This window comes from Myxine glutinosa, chromosome 10 (assembly GCF_964187855.1).
Source record: "Myxine glutinosa chromosome 10, kmMyxGlut1.1, whole genome shotgun sequence".
Lineage (NCBI taxonomy): Eukaryota > Metazoa > Chordata > Myxini > Myxiniformes > Myxinidae > Myxine > Myxine glutinosa.
In genome coordinates, this window is record NC_136270.1 from 124,910,467 (window position 1) to 124,930,803 (window position 20,337).

The 20,337-nt window shown below is 44.1% G+C and overlaps 1 protein-coding gene across 5 annotated transcripts in view; it reads right to left on the bottom strand.

The window, feature by feature from the left end:
• Positions 1-1,710: 1,710 nt before the first annotated feature.
• LOC137433790 (E3 ubiquitin-protein ligase RNF31) overlaps positions 1,711-20,337 on the bottom strand; it is a 104,886-nt gene continuing 86,259 nt past the window's right edge. For 4 of the 5 annotated variants that reach the window (XR_013624811.1, XM_068126120.2, XM_068126123.2 and 1 more), the window contains 3 exons: positions 4,905-5,001; positions 2,622-2,790; positions 1,711-2,377 (listed from right to left, as the gene is read on the bottom strand). Coding sequence is in view for 3 of the 5 variants with exons in the window: in XM_068126120.2 (XP_067982221.2) it covers positions 2,330-2,377; positions 2,622-2,790; positions 4,905-5,001 (314 nt within the window). In the remaining 2 variants the exon portion in view is untranslated. Of the gene's footprint in view, positions 2,378-2,621; positions 2,791-4,904; positions 5,002-20,337 lie in introns of those variants that run through there. The other variant, XM_078786064.1, reaches the window with a different exon arrangement.

Below are 20,337 nucleotides of genomic sequence, written 5' to 3' on the forward strand. Positions count from 1 at the left end.
CTGTGTGTCTGTCTGTCCGCAGCATAACTACCCGATGATATCATCCGATCTTGATGAAACTTGGGTGGGAGGTTGATATCATGATCTATAGTCAGGTTCACTATGTTTTTTCGTTCAAAATCATGGTAGATTAGCAAACCTATACATTTTTGGAAACGTTATCACATGGAAAATCTGAAAATCAATGTTTACATTTGCCAATTCCGACCAATTCGATTCGACCAATCGACCAATTCGATTCGACCAATTCGACCATTCGACCAATCGCTTCGATCGACCATTCGACCAATTCGATTTGCCAATCAATTTGACCGACCTTTGCTTGTGTGGAACGGACTGTGAAAACGATGCGGACTATATTGTCAGATACGACACACAGGACAGTGATGACGAACTCTAAATGGCATATTCTGTAATCGTGTATGTTTGATGCCATTGACTGCCTGTGTATATTTTGTCATTGACTGCCTATGTAGATGTGAAGTTATACTGACTGCATGTGTATGTATGATTTTGCTGACTGCCTGTGTGTGTTTGGTGACATGAATTATTGTGACACATTTTGATGTTATTAACTGCCTGTACAAAATGATAACATGTATTTGATTATGCAACTTATCGCGAATATAAAGACAGTATTTTGCAATTCAAAACCTTTGATTCGTGTCTTACCATTCCCCATAGCACTAATTTGATACTTTCATTGGATTCCTTGTCCCTGAAAATATAGGTTTAGTATATTTTTAAAAGTTTTTAGGGTAATTGGAGGCAGAAATAGAACAAAATATGTATTTTACAGTGGCCATTTTGAAAATCCAAAATGGCCACCATACAGGTATCTCTCCAAATGTAAACATTGATTTTTAGTTTCCTTATGCTATAACCTTTCCAAAAATGTATAGGTTTGCTAATCTACCATGATTATGAACGAAATATAATTTATTGACAAAGTGAACCTGACTACTAGTTGTGTCCTGCCGAGAGTGGGCGTATTGCGCCCATTGTGGGCGTAGCTACGCCCGAATAAGATGTCTTTTTAGGGGGTAATCGAGTTCAAGCTACATCTTCTCCGAGAGAGTTGGTGGAATCTGACAGGGGTTTCGGTTTTTCATTTTCGCCCCAAGGTCAAGGTCACAAGGTCACGAAATTGAGAAAAGTCGATTTTTGATGGTTTTATTACATTGCTCGCTTCCTGATAGGGTGAAATGTCGTACATGATCTTATATTGTCACATACATCATGAAATACAAGTTTTCCAATAAATTTCAGAATCTTCAACCTTTGACCTTTGAAGGTCACAAAGGTCAAATTTTCAAAGTTGTCGGAATCGAACCGAATTTTCGGTATTGTGTCGCTAACTAACCTCATAACTGATTATACATTATTTTCTATCTCATTTCAAGGTCAGTAACCTTAGTTTTGACATTTCCAGGCCAGCATCACACACAATTACGTACAGCTGGCTCTTAAAGGCCTGCGCACGCAGTGCATTGGGCCCCTTAGTAAATAGGCATGTACACCGCATGTTGGGGGCCGACACCTGCCACGTGGGCCCCCGACCCCACAGTCCGGGCCCGTTTCGATTATAGTCCGTCCTTCGTCATTGAATACCGCTCGCTCGTGAACCATCGTCGTTTCCTGACTTGTCAATAATTAAAAGGATATCAAATTCATAACGTCAAAGTGCACACAAAGAATGGAGCCACCATGGAAAGATAAACATTTATTTCCCAACTGCATACAAACTTACAATCATAATTCCAATGTGACGACGATTCTGACAATATTTAATTATCCAAAGTTATAACGTACTTGAGCCCTGGTGTTGGCTTAGTGGTTAGGGTGCCGGCTTGGGATCCTAGGATCCTGGGTTCGAATCCCGGTCGATCACTGAATTAACGCCAGGGGGGTTGACTCAGCCTGTCATCCTTCCGAGGTCGGCAAATTGAGTACCAGCTTGCTGGGATGAATGATCCCGGTGTGTACCCCGGTTTAGAATAGGTACACTGTATCCCTGCACATCGTAAGAAGCGACTAAGGGTTGGCGTCAGGAAGGGCATCCGGCCATAAAAACATTGCCTCAAACAGGGAACCATGATTGTCATGGGGCCCGCAAGGCTAACCCCCGCTCTAGCGGGGAAAATGGCCTTAAAACGATCATTCATTCATTCATTCATAACGTACATAATTATTCACTTCTGCAAACGAGATATTACATGGTTACACAAGCATGTGCAGATTATAAATCCTTCAATTGAACAAAGTAAGTACTGTACATTGTTCTGGGAGTTAAATACAAGTTTAGGTCATGTTAACGTCACGTGTTAATTCACTTATTTTCATCTCTTCCCTTCAGTGGGATCTTCTCCTGAATCATCTGCAACAAAAAACACCCACCACCAACAAAAACAATGAGCATTACATTGGACATGTCATCCTTCTTCGATACACGGCAGACATAGGAGTGCTTCCAGGAGTTTGGGTAAATACCAGTGCAGTAGGAGCGGTTAAAAAGCTTAATAAGAGCAGGAATTCGAAGCTTTTGTGGCCTCATGGCACCACCAAGTGAAGAATAGTTTATTGACCAAAGTAGAAATGTAACATGCAAAGGTTGTGCTTACATGTTTGAGGCGCAGCAAGTAGTCTTCTTGTGACTCATTGGGTTTTTGTGGTGGCAGAGCAAGGTCATTCCTTTGCAACTCCAACGTCGCGTCTTTCACCAAATACAACGCCACAGGATCTAAGCTTTCTCTAGTTATCAGGCTGACCAGATACTCCTTGTAGTGGTTACTGTAAAAGCAAGCAACAATTATTCCAACACTCATCTCAAATATTTTGGGATAGTCTTGTGGGAATTGGGGAAAAAGTACGACATTTAAGGGGTTACAGCAATGGATCCTGATCCAATGTACGGATCGGGATTTACCCTTTTCTTTACCTGATTACCCTTTTTGTTATGATTACCCTTTTCTTTACCTGATTACCCTTTTTGTTATAATTCTAAATATATAATTCAAATATAATGACTACCCTCCTACCTTGTTCCCTCAACCAATCCGATCTCTTTTTCATTCTCTCTTTCCCCATCTGCACCAAGTGTCCAGCCCATCTCAGCCATCATTTCACCAATCTCACCATCAAGCTCATCTGCACACCAATCTCCTCCCTCAGTTCATCCATCCTCCTTCTATCCACCCTGTTCACTCCTGCAATCCTCCTGACCCAGGTGTTCTCGCAAACCTGCAGCCTCTGTTGTTGTCTCTCTGTAAGTGCCACCGTCTCCAGATTGATAAGGTAGGCCGGTGTTACGCACGACATCAGAGCCTTTCCTTTCGATCTCCTTGAAATCTTTCTGTCTGCCATTACACCATCCACCCTCCTCCGTGCATTCATACTGACCTGAATCCTCCCCCACACCTGTGCCTTCGATTTACCATCCCAGGTCACTGTTCCACCCAGATACTCAAACCTATTTCCTTGTCTGATCTCCTTCCCCTCCAACCTGATATTCATTTATTATCTCTACTGCCCGACCCACATCACCTCCAATCCTCCATCCACGCCATGCTCATTTTCAGCCCATGTTTCCTAAATGCCGCCTTCCACTTCCCCAGTACTTCCTGCATCTCCCACCCACTGTCCACCACATCAACCAGATCGTCCATGTACAACATCCTCCCCAGAATACCTTTCATGTTTAACTTCCTACTTACCAGCTCCATCACCATGATAAACAGGAGTGGGCTGAGAGCGCTTCCCTGCCTCAAACCGATGGTCACATTGAATTCCTCAGGCTTTCCAGGACCAACCAAAACTCTTCTCTGCACTCCCTTGTACATCCCTTCCACCAACCTAACTTCTGCTTCCGGCACACCCATCCATCTCAGATGCACCATTTCCAGACGTCTTTCCACACAACATATCTGCAATTCCCCTAAATGCCTCTCGGTACTTCTTCCATTCCTTCTCCAAACCTTTTGCTTCTTTGCTATGTTGCTTATACCTGGTCTTCCCCCTCTCCTTGTACTCTACGGCAACGTTTCTCCTACATTTCCCCCACCTAATAACCTTCCGAACCCTGCTCTTAACCCCCCTCGTTTTCTTCATCCTCACCACAAGCATCACAGTCTTGTGCATCACAGTCTTGTGCTCTCCCACTACTGCTTTACAATCCTCAACCCTCCACAGCTGTCTCTTCCTTACTACCACCAAATCCAGTTCTGTTCTACACTGTTCACTCCTATAGGTAAACTTGTGGCTTTGTTTTGGAAAGATGAACCAGCTATGGCGATCACATTCCTCGCCACCAACTACACCAGGTATTTACCCCCTCTATTCCTCATTCCCCAAACAAATTTACCAACACATTCCTCTTCACGCGGCTCTGTTACTCCGACATACACGTCAAAGTACCCCGTAATGCACAGCATCACCTCCATCTCAACCATTCCCATCATTCTCTCCAGTGCGTCCCTGAATTCCTGCTTCTCCACCACAGTCCTTCCGGATTGTGGATCATATACTGACATAACACGCATTATTTGCCTCCATATCATCACCCTTGCCATCACTATCCGTCCCTCCGATATTTCCACTCTAACCACCTGCTTGCTGATCTCTTCTTATACTATTATTCCCACACCATTACTCCTTCCATCCCCACCCACATGTAACAGCTTGTACCCTACTACCAAAAGTTAATCATCTGTAAATCATGATGTTTGGCATGGTCCATCAGAGTTGGAAATGGTGTTTGCAGACTGCTTTATTGAAATTACGGATAACGTCTGACTATATTTAAGCTCAAAAAAACCCCATAAAACAGGGGGAAAAAACTGGGAAAACGCTTGTACAAAGTGAAATGGATGCTTTTTCTTTGTTTCTGGATGAAGTGAAGATCTTACGTGCACAGGCCTGCTTGATAATCGGGAACTTCACGGCCACACTCTTCATCCCTGAACCCATTTGGATCGTCCTTCTGCTCCATGACATGGCATCGACCTGAAGCACATGCTCCCTCAATCAGATTTTTTATTCAATTATCCAGATACAAATAAGAAAACAAACGACATGAATGAGATGCTCCATATCACCTTCACCTACTTCCAAAGTCAAATGTGCTTATTAAAACAGCAACATTATTACTTGCAAAATCGAAGATTTTTCAAGTATATTGGTCGGTTGCGTTTGTTACTTGGCAAAAAAAATATATAAAAATATAATATATTTTTTTTTTGCAAGTATGTCGATCACTCCGGTTTGTGCGTGTGTGCGTGTTTGTCTGTCCACTCACTTATACTTGCCTACAGGTCACAATTTTAAACCTATCTTCACGAAACTTTACCAAATGATAGAGTTCGTGGTCTGACAAAATCCTATATGTATTTGAGGTCAAAAGGTCAACATATGCCAAAGGTCAACCACTTTTTTCGAATTTCTAAAATCCTAAATTTTCATCCAATTGACTTGAAATTTGAATAGGATTTACATGTCGGCAAACTGAATTCAACCACCAACTATTTTTGAGATCAGCGTAGGCCAAAAGGTCAACATAGGCCAAATTTCTAAAATTGTCAATTTTCATCCGATTAACTTGAACTTTGAAGACGATTTGCATATCAGGTCACCAAATCCTACCACAAATTATTTTTGAGGTCAAAAGGATGCTCTACTGAGTGCCATTCTACTTTGTTCTGTTTGCCAAATGTCGCTCGATGAGCGCTTTTTCATTATTCTGTCTGTTTGTTTGTTGGTCTGTCTGTCTGTCTGTTTGTTTGTTTGTTTGTCACTCACCTACAGGTAACAATTCCAAACGGATCGTCATGAAACTTCACCAAGTTGTAGAGGTCATCACAACCGAGAAGCCGATTGATTTTGAGGTCAAAGATCACAGGTCATTTGGAGGTCAAATTTCTAAAACCGACAATTTTCATCCGATTGACTTGGAAATTGACAGCACTTCCACTTTGCGTCAATAAATTGGGAAACCAACTATTTTTGAGGTCATAAGGCCAACTATAGATCAAACCTCTATAATCATCAATTTTCATAAGAAAAATCGTCACTTTTCATCTGATTGACCTGAGCTTTAATCAAGATCGTCAATTTTGATCTTGATGAAATGAACAATTTGCTGGATCAATGGAAACCTTTTTTTCAGGGGGAAGGGGGGGGGGGGCTTGGGTAGGGGAGGAAGGGGTTTGCAAGTATCGTGCTCTGCATGATGTCTTCTTCTGTCTGTCTGTCTGTTTGCCAATCGCCTACAGGTCATAATTTTAAACTGATCTTCACGGAACTTCACCACCACCATATGACATGTGACACCAGAGTTGTCAATAAAATATTCTCCATATTTTGGTTCTCCATACAGATATAATTTTTTTTTGTTTGTTTGTTTTTGTTTAATACAGATATATATACTGAAACGCAAAAGAAACTTACCACCTTTGAAACCTTTAAATATCAACAAGAACACTGCGTGTAATAAATGTGTGAACTTATTTGTGGACAATAGTGTCCTCACTGTCAGACAAAACGGTCACGGATGGTTACTTGAACCTTCAATGGTCACTTCATAGCACAGCTGTTGAACAGCCGTTTTGACCGTCAGTGATTAGCCAAGGGGTACGGGATGATTTTAATGAGCTGCACGTGATGTCTTGATATTGGCTTTAAAAAGGCCAGTGCAAAATGGGCATTTCAATCAACATGCCACGATTGTCAAGGGATCAACGGCAGCGTGCCCTGGGCATGCTGCAAGGTGGACTGAGCTACCGTGAGGTGGCATGTCGCCTTGGCTGTTCACACCAGACGATATCGGCCCTGGTGGACAGACACCCTCCACAACTCTGCAGATGACAGACCTCGATCAGGGAGGCCAAGAGTCACCACTGCAAGGCAGGACAGGCAGATGGTCCGAAGTCACCTGCAGGATCGATTCCGTCCAGCATCCCGCACTGCGGCAGAAACTCCGGGGCGTGCAAACCCACGGATCTCCAATGATACTGCACGAAGACGACTGCATGACTATGGTCTGACTGCCAGAAGACCATACAGAGGCCCCGTGATGACGGCTGCCCATCGCCGCAACCGACAGAGATGGTGCCAGCAGCATCAGCGGTAGACCTTGGCGCAGTGGAACAGGTCGCTTTCAGCGATGAGTCAAGGTTCTGTGTGGACAGTCCTGATGGGCGTGAGCGTGTCTGGAGAAGAACTGGCGAGCGATATGCCGATTGTTGCGTGCGTCAGGCCAACAGGTGGGGTGGCCCAAGTGTGATGGTGTGGGCCGCCATATCAGGCCGGTACAGGACGCCACTGGTGGTTGTGGATGGGAATCTTAACGCCCAGCGGTATGTGGATAACATCCTGCGACCTCATCTGCTGCCATTCCTGCTAGACCACCCAGAACTGAGAACCTTTCAGCATGACAACGCTCGTCCCCATGCTGCTCGCTTTACCACTGCATTTCTCCAAGGCGAGAACATCAACACCATGCAGTGGCCTGCGCTCTCCCCTGACCTGAATCCCATAGAGCACCTGTGGGATGAGCTTGGGAGACGCGTAGTTGGCAAGGCCAGGACACGGGCAGAGCTGCTTCAGACATTGAGGACTGAGTGGGACAGAATCCAGCAGCAATCCATCCAAAGACTGGTAGGCAGTATACGCCAACGATGCACGGCCTCTATCCAAAACAATGGTGGCCACACACGCTATTGAAAGGGGACTGACATTGCACCCTGTGCTGTTCTGTACTGTAGAACAAACTGATGAGATGGTGCATCTTGGTCAAAAACTTGACATGTCATCAATAAAATGCCAATGTTTCAATTAGCAATTGTTGGTTTGTTTTATTTTGAACTGTTACAATTTTATTACATTTCACTGCGCCAAGGTCCACCGCTGATGCTGCTGGCACCATCTCTGTCGGTTGCGGCGATGGGCAGCCGTCATCACGGGGCCTCTGTATGGTCTTTTGGCAGTCAGACAATAGTCATGCAGTCGTCTTCGTGCAGTATCATTGGAGATCCGTGGGTTTGCACGCCCCGGAGTTTCTGCCGCAGTGCGGGATGCTGGACAGAATCGATCCCGCAGGTGACTTCGGACCATCTGCCTGTCCTGCCTTGCAGTGGTGACTCTTGGCCTCCCTGATCGAGGTCTGTCATCTGCAGAGTTGTGGAGGGTGTCTCTGTCCACCAGGGCCGATATCATCTGGTGTGAACAGCCAAGGCGACGTGCCACCTCACGGTAGCTCAGTCCGCCTTGCAGCATGTCCAGAGCACGCTGCCGTTGATCCCTTGACAATCGTGGCATGTTGATTGAAATGCCCATTTTGCACTGGCCTTTTTAAAGCCAATATCAAGACATCACGTGCAGCTCATTAAAATCATCCCGTACTCCTTGGCTAATCACTGACAGTCAAAACGGCTGTTCAACAGCTGTGCTATGAAGTGACCATTGAAGGTTCAAGTGACCATCCGTGACCGTTTTGTCTGACAGTGAGGACACTATTGTCCACAAATAAGTTCACACATTTACTACACGCAGTGTTATTGTTGATATTTAAAGGTTTCAAAGGTGGTAAGTTTCTTTTGCATTTCAGTATGTATGTATGTGTGTGTGTGTATATATATATATATATATATATATATATATATATACATATATATACATACATACACACACACACACACACACACACACACACACACACACACACACACACACACACACACACACACACACACACACACACACACACACACACACTTGGCATTTAATATGGAATATATATTTTTTTCTTGACTTGGGTTTACTTTCTTAACTCAGTATATCAATCTAGTGAGTTTATTTTACACGTTGGTGATTTATTTGTTAAAAGAACCATGTCACTGATTGTCTGTCGCAGCAAGAAGTGAACAACAGGATTATCTCACTGTAGTCTAGTAGGAAGACTAGGTCCCCCTGCACCCCCCGGAGATATACTTCTAATCAGTGTTTCTAGATTGGAAAAAATGTGTAGAAAATGACTAGCTATGGCCCCAAGCTGAAAAAATGTCCCACATACCATTTTTATGCAAATTACTGCTGCCATTATCAAAAAAAGACTAGGTCCCCCTGCACCCCCCGGAGATATACTTCTAATCAGTGTTTCTAGATTGGAAAAAATGTGTAGAAAATGACTAGCTATGGCCCCAAGCTGAAAAAATGTCCCACATACCATTTTTATGCAAATTACTGCTGCCATTATCAAAAAAAGACTAGGTCCCCCTGCACCCCCCGGAGATATACTGAAACTGGCAGTGACTGGTGATTGAAATGCGGTGCCTTTTTGTGTTTCAGGTCGAGGTACGTGAACTCCCCACGATCTACAGCAACCAGGAAGAGACTGATACCAGGGTGGTTCTGTACCTCCATCATGCTGCTACCATCGGATACAAGAACGCTGTAGTCAGAACACCGGACACAGACATCCTCCTGATCCTGCTCCACCATGCCCACAACATCAAGCTGACGGTGTACCTGGATACAGGGTCAGGGAAGCATCGCCAACTTGTCAACGTCTCTGAGCTGGCAGAATCCCTGGGAGAGGACTACTGTGCCACTCTCCTGGGGTACTATGTGTTCAGCGGAGAAGACTGCACCAGTGCCTTCAAAGGGAAGGGAAAAGTCGGGCCCTTGAAAAAGCTGGAGAAGAATCCCAGGTTTCACAGGGCATTCGGTGAATTTCACAGGGTATTTAGAAAAATAAAACTTTGTGTTAACGTCTGTGTAGACGGACCTTAATATGAGTCTATTATTTCGTAAAACTGTGATTATTTTGTAAATAAAGCACTAATTAGCATACTAGTATACCATAGACACATGTAATCATGTTATGAATAGTTCTATCATGATCTATGCCCTTCAAAACATGGGTCTAGACACCTTCATTTTTCAATTATCTGCAATATTGGCTGAGATATGTCAAAAATCGTTTTTTTGATAATGGCAGCAGTAATTTGCATAAAAATGGTATGTGGGACATTTTTTCAGCTTGGGGCCATAGCTAGTCATTTTCTACACATTTTTTCCAATCTAGAAACACTGATTAGAAGTATATCTCCGGGGGGTGCAGGGGGACCTAGTCTTTTTTTGATAATGGCAGCAGTAATTTGCATAAAAATGGTATGTGGGACATTTTTTCAGCTTGGGGCCATAGCTAGTCATTTTCTACACATTTTTTCCAATCTAGAAACACTGATTAGAAGTATATCTCCGGGGGGTGCAGGGGGACCTAGTCTTCCTACTAGACTACTGGTGGCGTGGCAAAATGTACGGACAGGTGCATTTGATGATTGGCTTCACAGTCGGGTATACAAGGGTTGTTGCGTTCTGTATTAGTGGAAAACAACTGCTGCACGTCTCCAAAAGTTATTGCCGCTTCCTCTGGAGATGGTCCGTCAACTCGACAATGCTGTTTGTCATGGAGTGGTGGCTTTACGAAATTACGGCATGAAACAGCGTGCTATTGCTCGGCAGTATGGCATCACTCAAGGTCAGGTGTCAAAGATCCTGAAACGAAATGCTCAGAGGGGTATCCCTACTCCAGTACCGAGGCCAGGACGTCCCCGCAGAACCACAAGGAGGGATGATCGCCAGCTGCACCGGTTAGTCCGCAATGGCCGTACCAAGTCAGCTAATCGGCTTAGGGCTGAGTGGCAGCAACTGACAAATGTGCCTGTATCCAGAAGGCTAGTCAACCAACGACTGGTTCAAGCAGGGCTGTCGTGCCAGGCGTCCCCTGAGAAAGCCACGCCTGACCAGACAACACCGCCAGCGCCGATTGCAGTGGGCCAGAGAGCACCGTCAATGGCAGCCAGGACACTGGAATCACGTGATCTTCAGTGACGAGTCTATATTTCTGGTCTATCGTCAAGATGGTCGTGTCCGAGTGTGCAGACCAGACAAGTGCATGAAGCCTACAACAAAGATTGTATAGTGCCAAGAGTCCAAGCTGGAGGTGGTGGGGTGACCGTTTGGGCTGCTTTTCATGCAGGGGGCAAAACAGACCTGGTTGTTCTGAATGGAAGCCTGAACCAGTTCAAGCACAGGGCCAGTCTGGAAGAAACATTGCTTCCATTTGCTCGTGCAGCCTTTCGAGGAAACTTTGTCTTCCAAGATGACAATGCACGGCCTCATCGTGCTCGCATGATCCAACACTTTCTTGCTGACCGTGGTGTAGAGCATATGGAGTGGCCTGCCATGTCCCCGGATATGAATCCGATAGAGAACTTGTGGGCAGAATTAACGCATCAAATCGACCACTTGGACCAGCAGCCGACCTCTGTGCGTGAATTGCAGCAGGCTGTCACTGCATGGCAAGCGATTCCTGCCAAACTTTGGCAAATCTCATGAACAGCATGGCTCAACGTGTACGTGCTCTCCTGAATGCTCGTGGGGGTTACACGAAGTACTGAACTGTAATTTTACTGTCCGTAATCCCAGTCGTAATTTAACTTTTGTTTTTGTTATAAAAATTTTTTGGCTAATGTGCAAAATAAAGAGATACTTCTGGAAAACGTACAGAAATTTAACACAGTACTGTCCATGAATTGAGTTCGATATCAGTTTACATCACTTTCAAGGATCAATTAATTTGTTTCAAAATGTCAAATGTGGTTTTTGTTTCTTTTAAAGGTCACATTAACAAAATCTAGAATAATTTCAACATAATTCCAATGAACTTTTGGTTCTAAGACATCTTGAAAAGTAAGTTCAGTTCACCCCCACAAAAAAAAAATCCATATTAAATGCCAAGTCTGTATATATATATATATTGTTATGGATCCGGGGGACGGCACTCCCCTCACCGAGGGGGGGTTTAATCCCCTTGTCTTTTTAAGCTGGCCGTCCGACCGGTCCTGGTACTTGTAACGCTCTTCTGCGGGGTGGGATTGATCAAGGTTATTGGTCCGGGGTTTATCCCGAATACCTTTATCAATCCCTCCGCACAACAGGGAGATAAGTACCGCTCGAATCCCAGACAAGATGGAGTTTGCCGAGCGGTTTAGCAATCTGGAATCCGAGCCATTAGCAAAGGACTAACCCGATTCATAAGCGGTTCGGCCAAAATCGTGCCACAGGCACTCAATTGAAAGAAATCACGAAAGCGATCGGACGAGAATGAAAACCAAAGTAAGGAGGAACAGGTATTTATTTACTACTATACAAAACCAAAGAAGAAACGAAGGTAATTTACAGGATGAAGAGGAAGAAGCAGATACGCAGAGCAATTCTTAAACAGGCTTACTTGTACCCCAGGGACAAGACGAACAGAACAAACTCACGTACACAAAAGGGGATTGCATGCAGGAATGGCTGGACGAAGGATGAGAAGGGTCCATGCAGAACGGCAGGGCTGGAAGCGAGCGGCCGCCAACTCACCGCACTCGGGTTCACACGGCAGGGCTGCTCGGAGCAGCGCGTCAGAGCTTCACGCGGCAGGGCTGCTCGAAGCAGCATCTTGGAGCTTCACGCAGCTGGTCTCTCTTGCCTTCTCACAGACTCTCTGGAATCTCCTCATGCGCACCTCTCTCAACTCCAATTCGTACCTTCTTTGTCCAACTCATCTGCGCGTCTCGTCCAACTCCAATTCGTACCTTCTTTGTCCAACTCATCTGCGCGTCTCATCCTCCGTCTCTCTGGTGGTGGCCTCGCGCCAAGGGTTTTATAACCACCCCTTGGAACCTTCTCGAACTCCCTAGATGTTTCTTGCCACACACTACCAAGCCATGCCCACCGATTCCTGGCTGGTCGTTAGGGGCTCTCTGGCTCCACCTTTGATGACGAGGGCTCTCTGGCTCCACCTTTGATGACGAGGTGGGGCCACGCCCTTCTTCTCCGATCCTGACCTCGTGGGCAATGGAGTTTGGGGCGATGTGGAGCCAGTAAACACAGCCCCATGCAACTTACTGGCACTTTTAGGAGGCCATTGGGGATATTGAAAGGGATCTATCTCATTTGATTGATGCAATGCAGAGTCGCCTATTGGAAACACAGCCTTACCTGAAACACATACTAATGACATAACTATTGAGAGGTCCTATGGTGTCCTATGTGTTGTACATGGACTAACTAAGGTGCAATCTTTAATGAACAGCCAATTAAGGGGAAATGTACACAGGGGTTATTTATAAGGGAATTTACATGTGAAGGTTCTAAAAACCGCAACAATACACACACACACACACACACACACACACACACACACACACACACACACACACACACACACACACACACACACACACACACACACACACACACACACACACACACACACACTGCGATGTATCCGTTTAGCTTTATTCGTTTAAGTTACCACCATCACTTGAAGCAATTAATCATGTTGTTTATTTTTCATCGATTTATTTGAATTATGCTACGTTTTGTTTGATTCAACCGGTGATTTAACGGTGGTTTTAATGTAACATTCAAAGGTGTAGTTTCAGTGGTGCAACGGTTTTGATTTTCGGTTTAAATTTGAATGGCACGAGTTGTTCCAGAATGGCATTGATTGGTGGTTCGGTGTCCCCACCCCCATTTTCTCTTATATAACGGAGGGTATAGAGTTACTTTACTCTTGAGAAAGGTCAGTGGATGCACGTGTATCTGCGTTGCTGATCAAAACGTCGAACAGTTGTTTGTTTGCTTATTAAAGGTTGGAGAACTATTAAATGGATTAATTTTATATATATATATATATATAGTGGAACCCAACGTCGGCCTCTGTTCCCCTTATCGAGGGGGGATTAGTCCCCTCGTTTATGACTGACCGACGTGGTCCGACGCTGTACAGCGACCTCCGGAAAGGCCGGTGGCACAGCCCCGTTCGTACCGCGGACAGATGTTAATTGCCGAGCGGTTTTAAGCAACCGCGGCACGAACTATTAACAATGACTAGACCCGATCCTGAAACGTTGGCCAAATCCTGCCACAGGTATTCAATTTGGAAAAGACAAAGACGAAGGATGTAAGGGAAAGAAAGGCAAGGTAGGAAGAACAAATCTAATTTATTATTATTATTTACAAATCATCAAAATAACCAAGGAGAAAGAAGGATAAGAAAATAACGACAGAAAGGAGCCAGGAGACACAGTGCAATTATTAGCTTATATACTGCAGTCTTACTTATAACCCAGCAATGAGACAAAGACAGACTACAAGCACACTTACATGGGGGATGATGACAGGAATGGCAGGGGGGTGGATGGCTGGAGGGAGAGGAAGGTTCAGCTGGACGCTGGCTGGGGCTTGATCCCGCACGGGACGCCGGGCTGGACCTCGACGGCCACCGATGCCACCGATCCTGGTTCCCGCGGGGTAACGGGTCGAAGCTGCCTGGTGGAGCCAACGCTGCTTGGTGGAGTCAAAGCTGCTGGTGGAGCCAACGCTGCTTGGTGGAGTCAGAGCTGCTGGGGGAGTCTGGCGTGACGGGTTCTCTCTCTCTTGAACTCCTGGTTCCGTTTCTCTCGACTCCCCTTTCGTTTTCTCTTCTGAACTCCACTTTCGTTTTCTCTTCTGAACTCAACTTTCGTTTTCTCTTCTGAACTCCTCTGACGCAACTCTCGCAAAGGCTTCCGCGCGCGTTTTTATATCGCCTCGGGCGATCAAGCCGCCGGCCTCCAGGACACGCCCATCGGTGAGGTCGCCTCGGCCCTGATTGGTCACGAGGGCTCACCGATCCCGCCCTTAGAGGGGGCGTTGGCAAGGCCACGCCTTGTTCCCGGCGCTGGGCTGACTCCTCCCACCTTCGGCTCCGAGATGACCTCGTGGCTAATGGAGTCTTGCAGCGAAAACAACCACAACCCCACAGCAGCGGCAGAATGTAGCAAACCTTCCAGTGCAGTTGGCAATTGACGAAAGGGGGGATGTGCAGGGAATCTACTCTATTTGAATTCGGTGCAATGGAGTGTTAAATTAATGGAAGACACAGCCTTAATCTAATACACATAATAAGGAGATAACTACTGAACAAGGAGGAAATCTATGATTGGCTACGTGTGGTATTTGGAATAACTACGGGCATGACCTTTGACCTTTATACACAACAAATGGAGGAAGGAGGGTGATATTTTACAATTCATTACACTACAATAAAAAAAAAACACAGCAATTCTCAAATCCATAACACTATATATATATATCTGTGCAGCGTCTGTCCTGTGTTGTGTTGTGTTGTGTTGTGTTGTGTTGTGTGTTGTCACTGAACTACTTTCTCTAATTTTTGTGAAATCGTACCAAACTTCTGGAATGCACATATCTCTCCCGTCGGTATGTCCTAAGGGTATTTTTAAAAAAAGAAGATATCCAATTTTTTTTTTGGGGAATTATTTTGGGAATTATTTTTTTTCCCCAACTTCAATTGTTTATAAAAAATGATATCACGTATATTACAAATACATTTGTGCAAAATAATTGTTTGAATTATGATTGGTTTAAACCATGACAAAACGGCAACTCGGGTGCAGTCATTTATCTATACTAGGGCGTGCCCGTACGTGGGTGCAAAAAAACATGCGTGCAAACAACAACAACAAAAAAAAACTTTGAAACCACGTGGCAGTAACGACCACAGAACCCCCCCCCCTCTATTTACATGAAATGGTTTGGTCCATTCGCAAAGCCAAAGCGAACGGCTTGCGAGTACGGTAGGACCCCCCCCCCCCCCCTCTATTTACATGAAATGGTTTGGTACATTCGCAAAGCCAAAGCGAACGGCTTGCGAGTACGGTGACCATACCTTGGGAACCACTTGTCCGATTAATTTCAAACCTTGAAAAGGCACATCCTCGGGTCCCCAGCAATATACCTGGCAAGTTTCAAGTATATCGGACCCGTGGTTGTCGAGAAACAGCGGTCACAGACAAACACACACACACACACACAGACACACACACATACACACAGAGATTACTGGAATTATAGATAGATATCTACACATCTGGGCAGTGTCTGTGTTGTCACTTAACGACTCCCTCAAAACTTTTGTTTCCGTGGTTGCGAAGTCTTTTTAATAACGTTGTGGTGGTTTTGAATCACGTGGTGGTGAGGTATTTTGAATTGTGTGGTGGTGAGGTGTTTTAATATCACATGGTGGTGAGGTGTTTTTAAATCACATGGTGGTGAGGTGTTTTTAAATCACATGGTGGTGAGGTGTTTTTAAATCACATGGTGGTGAGGTGTTTTTAAATCACATGGTGGTGAGGTGTTTTGAATTACGTGGTGGTGAGGTATTTATAATTACGTGGTGGTGAGGTGTTTTTAATTAGGTGGTGGTGAGGTGTTTTGAATTAGTTGGTGATGAGGTGTTTTGAATTATGTGGCAGTGAGGTGTTTTGAATTACTTGGTGGTGAGGTGTTTTTAAATGACGTGGTGGTGAGGCGTTTTTAATTTTGTGGCTGTGAGGTGTTTTTATTACGTGTTTTATGGCTGTGAGGTGTTTTTATTACGTGTTTTATGGCTGTGAGGTGTTTTTATTACGTGTTTTATGGCTGTGAGGTGTTTTTAATTTTGTGGTGGTGAGGTGTTTTTATTACGTGTTTTATGGCTGTGAGGTGTTTTTATTACGTGTTTAATGGCTGTGAGGTGTTTTTAATTTTGTGGTGGTGAGGTGTTTTTATTATGTGTTTTATGGCTGCGAGGTGTTTTTATTACGTGTTTTATGGCTGTGAGGTGTATTTATTTCGTGTTTTATGGCTGTGAGGTGTTTTTATTACGTGCTTGATGGCTGTGAGGTGTTTCCAATTTCGTGGTGGTGAGGTGTTTTTAATTTCGTGGTGGTGAGGTGTTTTTATTACGTGTTTTATGGTGGTGAGGTGATTTTATTACGTGCTTGATGGCTGTGAGGTGTTTCCAATTTCGTGGTGGTGAGGTGTTTTGAATTACGTGGTGGTGCGGTGTTTTGAATTACTTGGTGGTGAGGTGTTTTGAATTACGTGGTGGTGAGGTGTTTTGAATTACGTGGTGGTGCGGTGTTTTGAATTACTTGGTGGTGAGGTGTAATCGTCCCAAACTTCCAGTCTGCACCTACCCCTCACCTATGTATGTGCTGAGGGGTTCTTTCTTGAAAAAAAAACATTCCTAAATCTTCAACCTAAATTGCCTATAAAAATGTAATATCACAAACACAACAAATACATTTGTGCAAAGTAATTGTTTGTATTATGATTGGTGAAAATCATGACAACACAGCAACTCAGGTACAGTCATTAGCCTCAGCTAAAATAAGCCCGTTCCTCAGTGTCGACGGGTGAGGCGAGCGCAGCGAGCCGAGCCAAGCTAGCATATATATATATATATATATATTTACACATATATACAGTCACGTGAAAAAGTAAGTACACCCCATGTAAAGTTTTGACTTTTTCAACATATTTCAACATACAGCTATTTGATCTTCATGTCAACAATATTGACAGATAAAGGTGACATAACATGACACATATCATGAAACATTTACATTTTGTAGTCCATTGTATAATTTAAATAAACATAAATGCAAATTTCGCATGTGGAAAAAGTAAGTACACCCCGACACTTATCACTACTTCAAATACCTAAATTTAGAATCAGGTGCACCAACTCAGGTGCAAATGATTAGAACATCGTCAGAGAGGCTCTTGGAGGAACCTGTCTCATTTAAACCTCAGACATTTAGTTTGGTTTGCTCTTTGTTGTTGAAGTGTGCGGCGTCACCATGCCTAGATCAAAAGAGCTCGCTGAGGCCTTCAGAAAGAAGGTTATAGATGCCTACGAGTCTGGGAAGGGATTTAAAAAGATCTCCAAACAATTTGAAATCAATCATTCGACTGTCGGGAAGATCATCTACAAGTGGAGAAGATTCCAAACAACTGCCAACTTGTTCAGGCCAGGCCGCCCCAGCAAGTTCAGCCCGAGAGCAGACCGCAAGATGCTGAAAGAAGTCTCTAAGAACCCCAGAATGTCATCACGGGACCTACAGGTAGCTCTTGCCACTGTTGATGTCAAAGTGCAGGAGTCCACCATTAGAAAGAGGGTGCACAAATTTGATCTACATGGGAGGTGTGCCAGGAGGAAACCTTTGCTGTCCAGAAGGAACATCAGGGCAAGACGAAAGTTTGCCAATGAACACCTAGGCAAAGACCAGCACTTCTGGAACAATGTGCTCTGGACAGATGTGTCAAAGGTAGAGCTATTTGGCCACAGTACCAGAAGACATGTTTGGCGAAAACCAAAGACAGCATTTGACCACAAGAACCTGATACCAACTGTAAAGCATGGTGGTGGAAATATTATGGTTTGGGGCAGCTTTGCTGCATCAGGGCTTGGGCAGCTCATCATCATAGAATCCACTATGAATTCTTAATTGTACCAGAGGGTGCTTGAGGATAATGTGAGGCCATCTGTCGGAAAGTTGAAGCTCAACCGAAGGTGTACCTTGCAACATGACAATGACCCTAAACATACCAGTAAATCCACCAAGGAATGGCTGAAAAGAAAGAAATGGAGGGTTCTAGAATGGCCAAGTCAAAGCCTGGATCTAAATCCCATTGAGATGTTGTGGGGGGGATTTGAAACGAGCTGTAGATGCAAGAAACCCCTCAAGCATCGCACAGCTGAAAGAATTCTGCATGGAGGAGTGGGCAAAAATTTCTCCCAGTCGATGTCAGAGACTGGTAGACAGTTATAAGAAACGCCTACTTGAGGTTGTTTCTGCCAAAGGGGGCAATACCACCTATTAGAGCCAAGGGTGTACTAACTTTTTCCACATCCGAAATTTGCATTTATGTTTATTTAAATTATACAATGGACGACAAAATGTAAATGTTTCATGATATTTGTTATATTATATCACCTTTATCTCTCAATATTGTTGAAATGAAGATCAAATAGCTGTATGTTGAAATATGTTGAAAAAGTCAAAACTTTACATGGGGTGTACTTACTTTTTCACGTGACTGTGTGTGTATGTATGTATGTATGTATGTATGTATGTATGTATGTATGTATGTATATATATATATATATATATATATATATATATATATAATAATAATAATACCGTAAGGACTCGACTTTGTTATCCCTTTTACGCCGCACCCAGTGACCCGATGCCCATGGCACTAATGCATTTTCCATCTACGAACCGCGCTCTTTGTTTTTCACGTACAGCCATACTCAAAAAATCTGAATTCGCCGACTTTGGGACCCAAAAGCATCCGAGTATCGGCCGATACGACGCCATCTTATGACACCATCGTATTGGCGTCTGCTGGGCGAAGGCGATGTGAGCCGTCCGCTGATTCGACAGTCGAGTGGTGTGATGGGTGGTGTGAACCAAATGGTCTTTTTATTCCCTTGAACATTTTAAATTAGGATATATAAGGAAACGCCTTTATCGTCATTTTAATAAAGTTAAATGGAGTGACGTTGCGATACTCGGGGTGTGTTGCATAAATCCTCGTAACTCAGAGAGGTGTAGCAGGTGGCGAGACGTAAGGAAGCTTTTTTATTCCCTTGAACATTTGAAATTAGGATATATAAGGAAACGTCTTTATCGTCCTTTTAATAAAGTTAAATGGAGTGACGTTGCGATACTCGGGGTGCGTTGCATAAATCCTCGTAACTCAGAGAGGTGTAGCAGGTGGCGAGACATAAGGAAGCTTAAAGATAACGAGCTGAAAACAGACGAATGATATCCCTTCCGTGGATGTTCCACGGGTTTCACGTCTTTATCGTCATTTTAATAAAGTTAAATGGAGTGACGTTGCGACCAGTGAGTTGTATACGAAGAGATAAAAGGATGGCATTGACTTCGAGACGGTAAGTGATAGTTGGCTGCGGCTGGCTGATGCCACGTTTTTTTTTTCTAAGTGCCATGGATGCTGATGGACATAATAAAGGTATCGGCTGATCTCTCATCGTAATATTACCCGATGGAAATGAACTGTTTCTTTGTTTGTCATTTCCTGTGCAATAATGTCAAATTGATGTCAGACATCCTTTTCTATGGATAGCTGCTCTCCTTTTCGATGGCATCGTCTATTGATATGCATGTTCTTCTTTCATATAATTTTACACATTCACAATCAGTATTTCAACTCTTGCAGACATTGGAAAGGAAGTTGACTCACAGGCCAACTCTCTGGCTCAATCACAGGCCGACGCACAGGCGATGTAATTGTGAGTAGCATTTTTGCACAAGTGAAAATTGATCTTTCTTCCTAACTCTTACTCGGACAAGCAAATCCCCTATGCCATCCATAATGGTACACTCTATCCATACGCATACACCACATCCTCCCTTCCGTGGATGT